The sequence below is a fragment of the Poecilia mexicana genome, unplaced genomic scaffold, assembly GCF_051168715.1.
Source record: "Poecilia mexicana isolate PSO_F unplaced genomic scaffold, ASM5116871v1 scaffold_16, whole genome shotgun sequence".
In the NCBI taxonomy this organism is placed as follows: Eukaryota; Metazoa; Chordata; class Actinopteri; order Cyprinodontiformes; family Poeciliidae; genus Poecilia; species Poecilia mexicana.
In genome coordinates this window covers 6,765,293-6,780,541 of record NW_028263385.1, presented here as the reverse complement: position 1 = coordinate 6,780,541, position 15,249 = coordinate 6,765,293, and the positions used below count along the sequence as shown (strand labels likewise).

The window sequence follows — 15,249 nt, the reverse complement described above, 5'->3', positions numbered from 1 at the left end:
GTCAGATGCCATCATCAACATCATCAATTCATATCAAAGATGGCGACAAACGTTCCACTTACTACAAGTCAAAGTTAACTCTAAGTAACTGACTTTCTAACTGACTTTATGTGTCTCTGGAGGTTCAGATTTTCTATCTGTAATTATTGAAGTTTTGTGCAATGACCTGTCCAAGTTGAAGCGGGAAAGGGGAACACTTGGTGTCTATAACTTACTAAGTAAAACTTTGCATATGTAAATTTCATTGCCTAGTGTGGATTACTTCAGCCTCATCTTCCTTTTTATCCACAAAACCCGAGACCTCAGGTCTACAACACCAAGCAGCTGCACTCCGACTAGTAAGTATAATTCATGATATGTTGCAGACTATCAGCTAAGCCGTATTTTAGATGGTTACAATAAGTTTTGATACATAAACCAGACACTAATTTTGGAGAAATAATTTAGGCTTAGCTTGATTTTATGGACATTTTTCCATCGAGTTGTGAATTTTATAAAATCTTCATGTTTTTGATCTTTTAATGTTTTGCTACTTTTTTCTTCTCTGAGTTACTGAAGCTTTGAAATTCTTGTGTCCACTTTCTGCAGAAAAAACAACAATGAACCAACAAATGACTGCAGTTCTCCTGCTCTTTGGTAAGAACCCCAACCTGAAAGGCTTCAAACACTAAACAGAGATTTAAAGTTTGTTGCTCTTGTTGCTACCGTGTGTCGAGTTCCACCCAGGGTTGTGGAAACATTCGCCTGTGCTCGTTACTCCCAGCGTATTGAGCCTGTTCCATCAATTTTAAGGAATTATCTACTTGAACAGGCTCCGAAATCTTGCTGAAAAGTTACTAGACTGTCTTATTTAAAGTCTACCAAGTTATTTGCATTAGAAACCAAAAATATTTGGTTAGTTTTTGTGTTTTTGCAGTGTTTGTCCCACTGTGTTGGGCATGAATACATCCTTATAGAACGACAGCCATCATGTAAATCCTATTTTGTAAATATTCAGGACTTTGCCTCGGTTCCTGCTCCCAGTTCCCACCACGCTGGTACTTCTACGTCAACCAGCCGCTGACCTGGACTCAGGCTCAGCAGTACTGCAGGGAGCATTACACCAACCTGGCCACGTTTGAAAACATGGACGACATAAACGCGCTACAAGCTCCTTTCTCCTATTCCTCGGCCTGGATCGGACTCTGGGATGACCCGAATGCCTGGAAATCTGAACTGGGCAACGGGCCCAACTCCTGGAGATGGTCTGCAACCAGAGAAACCAGTAAAACTGGTTACGAATCGTGGTCTTCCAATAATCCAGATTACTACATGGCAACTGAGACGTGTGTAGCTTTGTACTATGATGGAATATGGGCAGATGTACCATGTTCATCGTTATACACATTTATTTGTTACAATGGTAAGAGAAACCATAATTTTTATAGATTTTACCTGCAGTTCATAATAAATATTACCAATTAGAAAGAAATTAATGCCTTCAGAAAGCAACATTTTTTTTTAATCTGCATCCCTCACTTCTTTATTTTTGCTCAAAGTATTCTCACCATCCTGTATTTGTTCACAGTTGTTTTAATTCTGCTTTCTAGTGAATTTTTAGTCCCATTTTCATCTATTTTCAAAGTAATGCTTCTTGTTTGTGAAGATTTTTAAATCTGATGTATAAAATTAGAAAAAGATGCTCCTAAACATGAAGAACAAACCTGTATTGAGTCAACAATACAGAAAGTAAATTTTAAATTTGTCCAATAATCTTCTCACAAAGACAGTAAATAATTTATGTTTGATTGAATCTAATAAAAACACAAAACATCAAATGTTAACAGTCAACAAATGTTTTTAGCACCAATAGATTGATTACCAAAAAGCAGATAATCAACAAAACAACAAAAACACCAAATCTTACCAAATATTTTTGGTTTAGTTTCTAATGCAAATATTTTAGTTCACTTGAAATAAGACAAATCCAACAAGTAACTTCTCAGATAGAGTTGCTTGATTTAAGTCAATATGACATTGTTTTATAATAGTACTGGTTCCACTGGCAGATTATTTCACTTATTACATAAGAAAAATGTTTGTTACAAGTGAAATAATCTGCCAATGAAATGAGTACTTTTTTTTATCAATACTAAGGATTATTGGCAAGCTCATATACGTCTGCAAGATATACGAGCATCTAAATTAGTATTTTATTTCAAGTGAACTAAGATATTTGTACTAGAAACTAGACCAAAAGTACTTGGTAAGATTTTGTGTTTTTGCAGTGTACTACATAGTTCCTGCATACTAAACAGACCCGTGTCTTTTTTTTGGTTTAATAAATAGTTTTGTAATCAGGCGTTGGTCCACTGTCCATTGTAACATGGCCCCCTTAACATGAAAAAAATCAAGACATGCCCCTGGGAAAATCCATTGTTTAACTGACTCTTATTCTTTTGCAGTTACAAAGCAAAATGTGAAGCAGTTTTTCTACATCTCAACTAAGAAAACCTGGAGTTCTGCTCAAACGTACTGCAGGGAAAAGTACCTTGACTTGGCAACAATCGAGAACCAGGAGGAAAACGATGAAGCTAAAGGAACCGAACACAGACATAAGTTGGATCGGTCTGTACCGAGTGCCGTGGACTTGGTCCGACGGGAGCCCCAGCTCATTCAGACACTGGACCTCTACCGGCCCAACAAACAGCGATGGTACTCTGCACTGCGTCACTGAGAATGATTTACATGAGTGGAGTGATGCGAACTGTGATGCTCCCCATGTTTTCATCTGCCATCAAGGTGATCAGAAACGTAGCAGCGTAAAAAATTAACAGCAACATTTTGGTTTATCTAGCCTTTATTTAGCCATATGCAAAATTCAGAAGTTAATCTTTCAAAGTCATATGTTCCAAACAAAATATTTAATTCGCAAACTAAATATTTAGTTTGAAAACCAAATATTTAGCTTTCAAATTAAATATTTACTTTGGAAATAAATATTTTGTTAGCAAAATAAATGTTAACTTGGAACCAAACATTTAGTTTGAAAATTAAATATTTAGTTCAAACTTAAACATCTATGGTATTTTCCGGACTATAAACTGTTACTTTTTTCCTACACTTTGAACCATGTGGCTTATAGCCCGGTGCGGCTTTTCTGTGGATCTTTCTTCAACCACCAGGGGGCTCTTTAGCCATAAGTGAATCATGGGAAGTCTAAATGGACCTTACCACATGGGCCGCGTTTCATTGGCTAATGCCCATTTCACGTCACAGCGCAGCTACCAGTGCGTGACCGTCTCACAAACACAAGCCACAGTAGTAAACACATGCTAATGTACATTGTGGACTAGCAGACCGGCAGAAAGTTTTTCCGTCAAGACTCGAAAGAGAATGGTTCTCCACTGTCAGTGGGGAATCTGTTCAGGCGATGTCAGGTATCCTGATCGTATTTGTGGAACTAAAATTCACAGATTTCCGAAATCTGAAATGCCTTGCTTGGATCAAAGCTTGTGCACGACGCATTTGCAGCTCAACCGTCGTAAGATCAATAAGAACAAAGGAGTGTGTGCTGGTGTAAGTAATGCTTTTCTTTCTTTGTGTTTAGTGAATGAAAAAAATAAAGTCAATAATTAACACATCCATTATGAAAACCTTTTAGCCAAGTACAGCATAATGGCAGTACCGATACAACTTCTGCACCTTGAAGCCTGTCTGTTACACGGTCTTACGTTAGCTGAGCAGATCAATATGCAATGTGTACCGTATCTGATACACATTAATGATTTTATTTTACCTGAAAAGGCTTTTTACTAAACTGTAATCGTGTTAGCCACGCTAGCACCGAGTACAGTGCGTCAGGCCCAGGCACACTCAAACATTTGCCAACAACAGAAATCACTGATTTCAAAAGTAACCCTCAAAACCATGAATGCCGACTTACCCAGCCTTGCAAGAACAATAGGCATCAGTGATCTTGTCCACAGCTATATTTATGCTGAGGGTGTGAGGATCTGCTGTTTTCCTCATCGACCGGTAGCATTTTGCTGCGACGCGCACAATGTTGGAGGCATCGCGTGGCTCAAACACCTTGATGTCGTCCAAAAAAGATGACATGAACTTGTTGGTTCCCCTGTCCATTGTCGTGGCTGATATTTTTTGAAAATCTGGCAGAAATGCTACACTAATCGACTCAGAAATACTCTGCAGAGTCAATCGAAATGAAAGACGCCATGTTTACATAGAAACTAAGCTCCGCTAGGCTTTGTTTGTGAGACATGCAGCCACGTGGGATTTTAGAGGGCGTTTCTGGGCGGAGCTTGGTAAGGTCCATTGGAATTCAAAGAGGAAAGTGCTCATTTTCATTTAGAACAAGCTAGCAACAGGTACGACAGAGAAATTTCTTCAAACTCATATGATGCAGCTTTTAAGTTGAGGCCGATCGATCTGGCACTACAGGAGGGAAATAGAGCCGCTGTACATAAACTCGGCGTGAACGTAAACTCAGCGTGAACGCTTTGGAGACAGAGGGCTGCGTCCTAATAAATCCAACAGATTTATTAGGACGCAACCCTCTGCTGGGTCCTTATGGAAAACCGAGAGCGGCGGAGATACTAGCGGCTTTTTTTTTCTTTTCTTTTTCAAAAAATTTGTAGCTGCGGCTTATAGTATGGTGCACTCCATAGTCCAGAAAATATGGTAGTTGTGAACTACATATTTAGCTTAAATACTAAATATTTAATTTGAAAGCCAAATATCTAATTTGCAAACTACATATTTGGCTTTGAAATTAAATATTTACTTTGGAAATAAATATTTATTTTAAAAGTAAATATTTTATTTGGAAGCAAACATTTATTTTGAATATTAAATATTTAACTCAGACTTAAACATTTAGTTTGGAACTAAATATGTAAATTACACACTAAATATGTAGATTCCTAACTAAATAATTTGAAAGCTGTGTATACGGTCTGCAAACTAAATGTATGTCTTTGAAATTAAATATTTACTTTGTTCCAACAAATATTAATTTAGAAAATAAATATGTTTGGAACGAAACATTTAATTTGCAAACTAAATATTTAATTTGAAAGATAAGTCAATGCAAACTAAATATTTCAATTTACTTTGGAAATCAGTATTTAGTTTGGAAAACACATACCTAGCAATATTTAATTTGGAATCAAACATTTAGTTTTAAAATTAAATAAGCTCAGACTTAAACATTTATTTGGAATATAAATATTTAGTTTGAAAACTAAATACTGTACTTTCCTTAATCAAATTAAATTATGTATTTAATTTGACTTTGAAAAATGAACATCCACATTTTGTTTTCTCTGACGGACTAAATAAACCAAAATATTGCTGTTAGTTTTTTAGTGTGTAACTTTAAAATCGGCATCATTTGCTGCTCCTTTGTGACACTGAGTTTTGTTTCTGCTCAGTGGTAAAGACGGCCAGCCTTGTGAAGATGACGACTGTGACCGATGCCGACCTGACGGATCCGGACATCAGCGCCCAGCTCCTCCAGCAGGTACTCCAGACACTCTGACCTCCTTTTGGTTCATCACATCAAACAGGAATTTAACACATTTTGCCCTTCCACAGTTTGGCGCCTTACTGACAAGTCAGGGATGGACTGATTTCAAAATACAGTGGAAGATTACACCCAAGAAAGAAGGACAGAAATGAAAGCACAGGACATCAGTGTGATTATTGTTCTCTGCATATTTATAGTCTGTACAGAACTTTAACCACTGCTGGTGATAATACAGTAAATCTGTCTCTATACAACCAAAAATAACTATCCTCTGTAATTAACAATCATTTTAATGTCAGCATAATGGTCTTAAAGTTTTCATCTGATTAATTTACCAATCATTTGATGGTGATTTTAAACTTGAAGCCAAAAGGGGATCTATATGCAAAAGTCACACTTTACATGTTTTTACGCTTCCAACCCAATGCTTAAAAATTCTCCGTTGGTGATCAATAAACTGTTTTTGAATTGAATTGGAAGACACTCAGCTGTTTTTAGGCAATAATAATGTTTTTTGGTGTCTGGAAAATGAGTTTAAAAAACTCCCGAATTCTGAGTCACATTCAACGGCCACTGTGCCGTTACCTAGCAACGCCAGAGGGCCTAGACCGTTACCTAGCAACCCAAGCTGAGCTCCAGCATGTTTGGGCTGCTGGGTTTACTGCAGAATGCGTTGGACAATGGCTGCTGGAAAAGAGAGTTTTGTTGTCGACTTACCTTCCAGAATCCACTTGCTGCATTCTTATTGGTTATGCAGAAGACTCTACTTCTGCTTTTTAAAGAATCTGTAATTGTACATCTGTTTGCAGCCATTTCAACGTGTCAGTAAATGCTGAGTTGGAGGCGTGGCCAACAGCACCTTATTTGAATTTAAAGTGATAAAACTATTAGGGACTGTTACGACCCAGCTCGGCCAGGTGAAAGGAAAGTAACATTAAAGAAACCTAGATGTTAATTAACAATTTAGAGGTTTATTGTTTGAGTTTGACAAAATAAAAAGGTAAAAATTAACAATAATCAAAATGTAGGGACTTACAACAAAAATGTACAAAATAAAATAAAATCCACAAAACAATCAGAGTTGTAAACCAAAGATCTTAACCAAACAAAAATCGACTTCAAGTCCAGGTTAAACAAAAACAAACTACAAATCTCTAGTAGAGATACAAAGGTCCCCCACAGGGACAAAGCGAGTTACACAAGCTATCAGAGCCAACAAAAACAGTCAGTGCTAACAAAAGGGGCAAAGCAAGTTTACAGCAGTCAACCAAACACCCAACAAAGTGGCAAGCTGTCTGAAGAAAGAAACAGCCGCACCTTCCTTCTTCTTCTTCTTCTATTTGAATTTTAATGGCGGTTGGCAAGAAACTTTAGGTATGCATTACCGCCACCAACTGGTAAGGAGTGTGGACCACATGACAAAAAAAAAAAAAAAAAAAAAAAAATATATATATATATATATATATATATATATAAATAAATAAATAAATAAATAAATATTACTATATCCTATTAAACAACTTACACTGTTTTAAGAAATAAAATAAGGCCTCATATCCTCTACTTCCTGAATCTTTCTGTAATAAATCAACAATATCAAATTTCATTTTCATGCTACTAAGGTTTCTAATTAAGTTATTTCTTTGCATCAAATAATTCCTACAACTGAAAATAACATGTTCCAATGTCTCATCTTCCCCACAGTCACATTTCCCTGTCTGATGTTTCCCTATTAGAAATAATGATCTATTTAGTCCAGTATGTCCGATTCTAAACCGTGAAATAATTATCTCTTCTCTTCTTATTCTTTCTGTTCTTCTCATTTGACCAATATTCTTTTGAATTTTATATAACCACCTTCCTTTCTTTTCTTCATCCCATAACTTTTGCCACCTCTCTCTTGTTTTTTTTTTAATTGTACCCTTTATTTCTGTTATACTAAAACTAACATTAATATCTATCTTCACCCGGTTAGTACTCTCTTTGGCCATTCTGTCTGCCATTTCATTACCCTTAATCCCGTGATGTGCTGGAACCCAAACAAAATTTACTGTTAGCCCCATCATATTGATTCTGTAAAGTGTTTGTTGTATTTCAATTAATATATCTGGTCTACTATCTGATTTATTATTTTGCAAACTAAATAATGAAGAACTAGAATCTGAACAAATAATTGATTTTAATGGTCTTACCTCTTCCACCCACTGAACTGCTAAAAGTAAAGCAAGCATTTCTCCTGTATACACTGAGACTCCATCACTGATCCTTTTTCCTACTTTAATCTGAAACTGTGGTACAATAAATGCTATCCCTACCTTATTAGCTGTATTTTTTGATGCATCTGTGTAGATTTGTACATAGTTACAATATTCATTTAAGTATTCTTGTATTATATTACTATTCATATTGCTAAATTTATCTTTATTGCTCTTTTCTAAGACGGAAAAATCAACCTCAGTATCATGAATTAACCAAGGTGGAACTGCAGATAATGGAACTGCCTGACATATATCTAACTGATTTAAATTAATTTCATTAACTTTAGAGTTTATTATCCATCCAAAGCTCTTTAATTGTTTCTTTGAATTTTCCCAGCCATGTTTAAGTACCTCTAATGTTGGATGATCCTGACTTTGTCCCTGTAAGTTTGACCAATAATTTAAGGATAATTGATCCCTTCTAAGTTTAAGAGGCATTTCTCCCATTTCAACCTGTAATGCTGCTGTTGAAGATGTTTTAAAAGCACCGGTACATAATCTTAATGCCTGATGTTGAATAATATTTAACTTATGGAGGTTTGAATCTGCTGCTGAATTATAACTTATACATCCATAATCCAAGACTGACCTAATTAACCCAGTATAAATTGCTTTTAATGATTTTCTATCAGCTCCCCACTCAGTTCCAACTAAACATCTCATTATATTTAATACTTTCCTACACTTATCTACTATTTTCTTAATATGCACTCCCCATGTCATTCTTTCATCAAACCACATTCCAAGAAATTTAAATTGTTTAACCCTTTCTAAATCCTGTCCATATAATTTTAATTTAATTTTTCCATCAACTCTTTTCCTTGTAAAAAACATAATTTTAGTTTTCTCTACAGAAAGTTTAAAACCCCATTTATACGACCATTTTTCTACAGCTAAAATTGCTCCCTGAAGCTTTTTAACAATAAATTCTAAATTTCTTCCTCTTTTCCACATTGCTCCATCATCAGCAAAAAGTGAAAATCCCATTCCACCCCCGCACCTTCCTCCAGGAAGTCTGGGGTTTTAAAAGGGAGCTGGCAATTGGTGAGCCAATCGCTGTAGGCCTCAGGGAGCGGCACAGGAAGACAGGGCTGCATCCACTTCCAAGTGGAGTCAACTTGATTAGAAACTGCAGATATACAGAAAAGAAAGAAAAGAAAACATACACAAGGCCACTGGCCATAACAGGGATATTGCTGATGGAAGAAAAAAAACTTAACTCTGAAATTTCCAAGTTTGTTTTCTGAGACTCATCTCAAAATTTCTGAGTTTCTGTTTTTGCAAAATGTTGTCTTTTCAAGCTTGGAAGCTCACACGTTTTTTCTAGAAAAATTCTGATATTTTTGTTAAAAATTTTGAAATGTGCTCCTTTTTTTCTATCTACAGACCTTATTAATATGCTGCCAAACTGAATGAGCTTCATGAACGTCTTTTCAAATTTCCCTATAAGTTACTCATCTGCAATCTGCTTTTTATTAGTGTACGAATCCTCTCTTATGTTTTAAATTTCCTTTAGTTATTATTAATTATTCCAGGATGCATTAGAAAAAAAATCTTCTGATATTGTTGATAATGTTTCCCACAATGTCATGATTTTTTTAAATAAATATTAGTCTCATTTTTTCTTCTATAGGTGTGATTTATTAATTTTCTTTTTATCACCCATATTGTATTTTAATTGGGTTTTGATATCTGTGGTTTCATGATTTTTAGTTGTTGGTGTTCTGGTGCTGTTCTTAGTCAGGTCTCTCTTGAAAAGAAATTTTTAATCTCAATGTGACATAAATAAAAGTTACAAACAAACAAACAATGTTGCTTGGTGTTATTAAAAGTACGTCAACACTTTATGAGAAATATAACATTTCGTCTTCTGTGTTAACTCAGAGGTAGAGCCGTAAGGCAGCATTTGATTGTAAGACAGAACTTTTCATTTCAGGTTTTATTCGGTGATTAAAACATAAATGCATTTTTCTGACAAGCCAATTAGCATTTACAGTTGGATTGAATCGGATAAAAGACCCCAGACACTGCAGTGAAAATCTCAGACTAAATACTTTTACCAACATATACATTTAAAAATACCTATTGTAATTTCTTCTTCTCACCTTTAGGTAACTTCTGTTGTGTTCACAAGGAAGTTTCTCATTTTCATTGCTTTTATTTACAAAGCCCAACTCGGGACACGTGCTGGGAATTAGCTGTTGATATTGCACCATGATGCAAACATGGGACTGCTGTTTTATTCAGTTTGTCTATGTCGATGTGTGTCTGTCCCTATCAAATAAATGCTATAATAATATGATAATTTCAAATAGCTGTCAATAATATTATAATATAATGTTTGTAGAAAGTAAACATTACATGAACAAAATCACCTTGAGTTCAACAGGGATGAGGTTTGCATGTGAAACTGACTTCCTAGAGTCTGCAGTTTGAATTTGTTTCTCTTTATTAACATAAATAAAGATGCTAAAGTGGTTAAGAAGTCTCGACTCTTTTGCTATTGCTTTGTTTCCCCTCCAGGAGCAGAAATTGAGTCATAATGCAAGCAGGATCAGTTCATCCAGAGAGTTTCCATTTGTTGTTCTGGAATTTATGTTAGTTTTTCAACTGCAATTCATTCCAACTGGTGTCTTAAAAATATATCAATTTAAACTTCCAACATTGTAACATATAATTCTGAAATATAAACAAAACCAAAGTTTATTTTCACATTTTGATTATGTTGAAAATGTTTCTTCATTCCTTTTGGTTAGTTATTAACTTTCTGTAATAATCTACAAGCCCTGCAAACATTTCAAACTTTGCATATGAAAATTGTGTCACAGCCAGAGAATGAAGTTCACAGTAAGTCCTGTGAATTCAGATAAAACCTGTTTTTGACATCCAGAAGCTGCATGGTGAGTATATTATGTTTTATTTTAAATACTTCTCAAAGATTGTCATCAGACAGCATCTTTACATCAGGATCTCATTTTCCTAAAGTAAATATTTAAAGTCTCATTTGACTACAACAAAAACAAAGATGAAGAAGAAATGATGATTTTATTATGCAATTACAATCTGAATTATAGAAAAACCATAATAGAAATAGATAAATAGAGGTTTTCACGCTCCTTCTCAAGGAAAAACACTTTTTTCTAGTTGTTTTGATCTGATTATTTGCTTTTATTTTATTTAAAATCATGATAATTTTTAGCTTCTTCCAGTGAAGGTAGAATAAACTTAAAGAAATGTTTAAGTTTATTCACAGAGGATGTAAAATTACTTGTTCTTTTTTGAAGAAAGTTCAACAATGGATCACAGCTTCACTCTGAGGACTCTTCTGTTCTTCGGTAAGAACTTAAACTCAATGTGCATTTTAAGCTAAATCCCATAAGTTCTCATGGTGAGGTAGATTTTATAGCAAATTAAAAGCTTTTTTTGCTCTAGTAGTTTTATTTTAATTAGTTTATGTTTATCTTTGGTTACTTATTTGTTTTTATGGCTAAGCCTCTGAAGTGCTTTTAGAAGTTCAGAGTTTTTATGTTGTTTTTATCAGTCACTTTTATATCTTTTTGAATGTGGTTTCTGTATCCTGCATTTTATGGCATTTTATTTACTTTATTTCCTTGTTGTTGATAGAAACTTGTTCTTTAAATGAGATCTGACTCATTAATTTTTCAAGGTATGTACGTTAGGCAATAACTTATGTGTACAATATATTAATGAGAAAAATAATTTTATTTTTATGTGAAACTATGAAATGTATGACTGTGTACCAGGGCCATTGTAGATATCAAGAGAAGTACATTTCCACCAAAAAACTCAGAAATGTTGAAATTAATTTCAGACAAGTAAGAAAAAAAATCAAAGAAATTTCTGAGCTCCAAAAGTAGAAAATTTGTGAGAAAATCCCCAAAAAGACTCATTTCAAAAATATACAGTTTGTAACTGTTATATTAACATTTAGGGCTGGATGGTACCACAATTTAAGCCTTTCACATCAGTCGATATAATTGATTAGTTACTTGTTTTAAACGTGAAGTTCTGGTGGTGTGACATTTCCTGTTTTATCCAGTTTTCATTTCACACTGTTTTTATTTTTAAGCAGTTCTGAGGCACAGTGGAGAAACATTAAACTGCTGCTGTGCCAGTTACTCAACAGGCTGTTGCTAGGTAACCAAAGAATGAGTGAGTTGCTAGGTAACCAAAGAATGAGTGAGTTGCTAGGTAACCAAGGAATGAGTGAGTTGATTCCACCAACTTCAAAAGTTTGAGTGGCTAAACTCTTTCCTCTGCCTACATCTCCCAGAATTCTGTCCAATTCTGAGTCGGCTTTCAGTTAATATGTTACATATTGAATATTTGATATTCTATCAGACTTATTATCAATTGATATAGATTGTGTGTTTATTGCAATATATATTGTCATTGATTTGTTGCCCAGCCCAATTGGCTTTCAAATCAAGTGAACTAGCCACTTTATTTTAATATATTGAAGAAATTCAATAAACTATCATCTCCGTCAACATTTAGGGATTATCCTCAATACCTGCTCACAAGTACGGGAGTTTCACTACATCAACATGAATAAGACCTGGGATGAAGCACGACAGTACTGCCGAGAGAAATACACCGACCTCGCCAAGATTGAGAGCAAAGAGGATATCAGCAGACTGAACGCTCCTTTTTCCTACAGCTGGGTGTGGTTTGGACTCAGGGACGACCCAAAGTCATGGAAAGACACGATGGGTTCTGACGCAAACTCCTGGAGATGGTCAACAACTGGAAAAACTGGACAAACTGCTTACCACACATGGAGTTTGGGTGAACCAAACTACAGCGGCGCAAGCGAAACATGTGTAGTGATGACCAGTACAGGACAGTGGGCTGACCGGACATGCAGCCTGCAGAGAAACTTCATCTGTTTCACCAGTCAGTAAACGATTTAATCCCTTAAAGATGTCACTTTTATAATTTATTTATTTATTTATTTTACGTATTTATTGAAACTCTCACGATGTGATGGTATGTTATGCAAATAAAATGTGAAAAAAATTGAGCTTCTCTGCCTCTTTCCAGTGCTCACTGTGCTAATCAGAAGGCATGTCTTAGTGGTGTCAATCACCCTCTATGTGGCGCTGCCCACCCCTACGTCCCTCTCCCTTGCTCTCTGCTATGCTGCAGCTAATAGAATGTGCTGTGTATGCTAAGGCTAGTTAGCATAGCCACTTATGATGGGAGATAAATGGTTTTCCAGCAACAGTAAGTTGTTTCTTCATTATAAGCACATTTAACAGCACAGTCACAAGGATGATTAACAGCGCTAAGACCCTCCTCCTGGCTCTGATTGGTTGTTTTTGGTTGGGAGGAATGCATTTTTTCAGTAGCTCAAGGAGGAGGCAGAGGAGATTGATCTTTTCAGAGTTTATCTGTCTAATAGCAAACGGTCACATGATGACAGTTTAACAAATATATATATATATTAAAAAAAAAAACATTAAAAAAAAATAAAATTTACATACTGCAGCCAAATATGGTTTGAGCAACAATTCCTTAACTATTTAAATGTGTTTCTAGGCAACAGATTTGCATTTGGTTCACATGCGATCAGTAGTGGATCCCTAAAACAAAATACAAATTTATTCCTGGATAGTTAAAACACAGCATGCCGCCATTAATAAATAATGTGATCTGAGAAATTATGTGTAGTCGCAGCAAATACAGTTCATTTATAAAATGCTGAATACAATTTTGCTCTTAATCTGTTAACTTTCATTTATTTTTGCAGTCACAGAGAGAAATGAGAAGGAATACGTTTACATCTCAGCCCAGGAAACATGGAGCTCTGCTCTGACGTACTGCAGAACGCACTACACAGACCTGGCGATGATCGAGAACAAGGCCCAAAACGACGAAGCCCGAAATGCAAACCCAACAGCCAGCGAAGTTTGGATCGGTCTGTACCGAGTGCCGTGGATCTGGGCCGACGAGAGCCAAACTCTCTTCCGACCGTGGCACTTCTCCCTGAATAACTATGACCTCAAACAGCACTGTGGAACTGAAAACAACGTCCACCAGTGGGCTGACGAAGACTGCGGTGTCAGGAGACCCTTCATCTGCCATCGAGGTGACTGTTTCTATCGACAATATATCAATAACAATATAGATCGCTATAGACACGTGATCAATATCAACAGATAATACATCTGATAGAATATTTAATATTTAAGAACCTCTCACAACAACCTTATATCAGTTGGTGGGATCAACCGACTTACTCGCTCTTTGGTTGCCTAGCAACAACCTGCTGGATAAGAAGTTTCAAATTCCCTCCTAACTGTGGTTGCCTAGCAACAACCTGCCGAGTAACTGACGCAGTAGCAGATTAATGTTTCACCACTGTGCCTCATAACTGCTTAAAACCAACTAAAACAACAGCATGGGGTGAAAACTGGATAAAACAGGAGGTCATGCTACCAGTTTGGAAGTATTTAAGATATTTTAAACAAAAACCTGGTCAATAATGATCATTCTCTACTGATTTTAAACGCTTATATCGTGATACGTTTTTCAGCCATTTTGTCCAGACTTTTTTGAGAATCTAATTAGTTTGTTATTCTGACGTTCTGTTCAGTTTCAAAGAAGTTGACGACTGTGAGGATAAAGTCTTTGACTGACGTTGACTGGACTGATCCAGCTGTCAGCTCCCAGATCCTCCAGCAGGTAAACAAACCTTCCTGACTCTTCAGTACATTTAAATATTGATAACTGATTAAATTTGGAAATATTTTATTATTTATTACCAGCTTGGTGCCTTGCTAACCCATCGGGGATGGACCGACTTCAAATTGCGATGGAAGAGTCTGCCAAGCAAAAACCACAAAGAGAAATGTGTAAAATCCAAGTGTAAATCACAAGTTTAACACTAAATGTTTTAGTTTCATATGGAGGCATATTTAGGCTTATGCAGATAGAAACAAAAGGAGGTGTAAATTTCCTGCAAAACATCTCAGAAATATTCCAGAAAAAACTTGGAAAGTTTGGAATTTGTACTTAATATCAAGAAATAATCAAGAGGAAAAAACTCACAAAAATTTCAGTAAGTTGTAAATTTTCAGCTTTTGAAACTCTGAGATTTCCTAGTTTTTTTCTCTCACAAAGTTCAGAAATTAATTTCTAAATTTCGGAGTTTTTTCTATAAACTTTTCAAGCTCATGAATTTCTTTATTTTTTTCTACAAAATTTCTGATCAACTTCAAAATCTTTTTTTTGGCAGCATACTCTTTCGACTGGTAGATTATTTCACTTATAACAAGACATTTCCCCATGCTTTAAGAGAAAATATATCTGCCAGGGTTTTTAAATGATTTTTAAATCAATATTAAGAGATTTTTAACTGAAAACAAGCTCATGTATCTTATTGAAAGGTTAACTTGTAAGATAGTGCTTGAAATAAGGTAAAACTAAGATATTTGTACT

General features: G+C 35.4%; 1 protein-coding gene and 1 pseudogene across 2 annotated transcripts; both read left to right on the top strand.

The window, feature by feature from the left end:
* The first annotated feature begins 201 nt into the window (after positions 1–201).
* LOC106911399 (E-selectin-like) lies at positions 202–6,000 on the top strand (annotated as a pseudogene). Its single transcript, XR_015765664.1, has 6 exons — positions 202–338; positions 589–636; positions 998–1,402; positions 2,445–2,781; positions 5,433–5,521; positions 5,596–6,000. The product of XR_015765664.1 is annotated as an E-selectin-like (transcript).
* A 5,080-nt stretch (positions 6,001–11,080) lies between these two features.
* On the top strand, positions 11,081–14,693 carry LOC148154963 (putative C-type lectin domain family 20 member A). Its single transcript, XM_088014175.1, has 5 exons — positions 11,081–11,120; positions 12,304–12,702; positions 13,559–13,897; positions 14,405–14,493; positions 14,577–14,693. The coding sequence occupies exons 1-5, from the start codon at positions 11,081–11,083 to the stop codon at positions 14,691–14,693; spliced, it is 984 nt and encodes a 327-aa protein (XP_087870301.1).
* Positions 14,694–15,249: the final 556 nt, after the last annotated feature.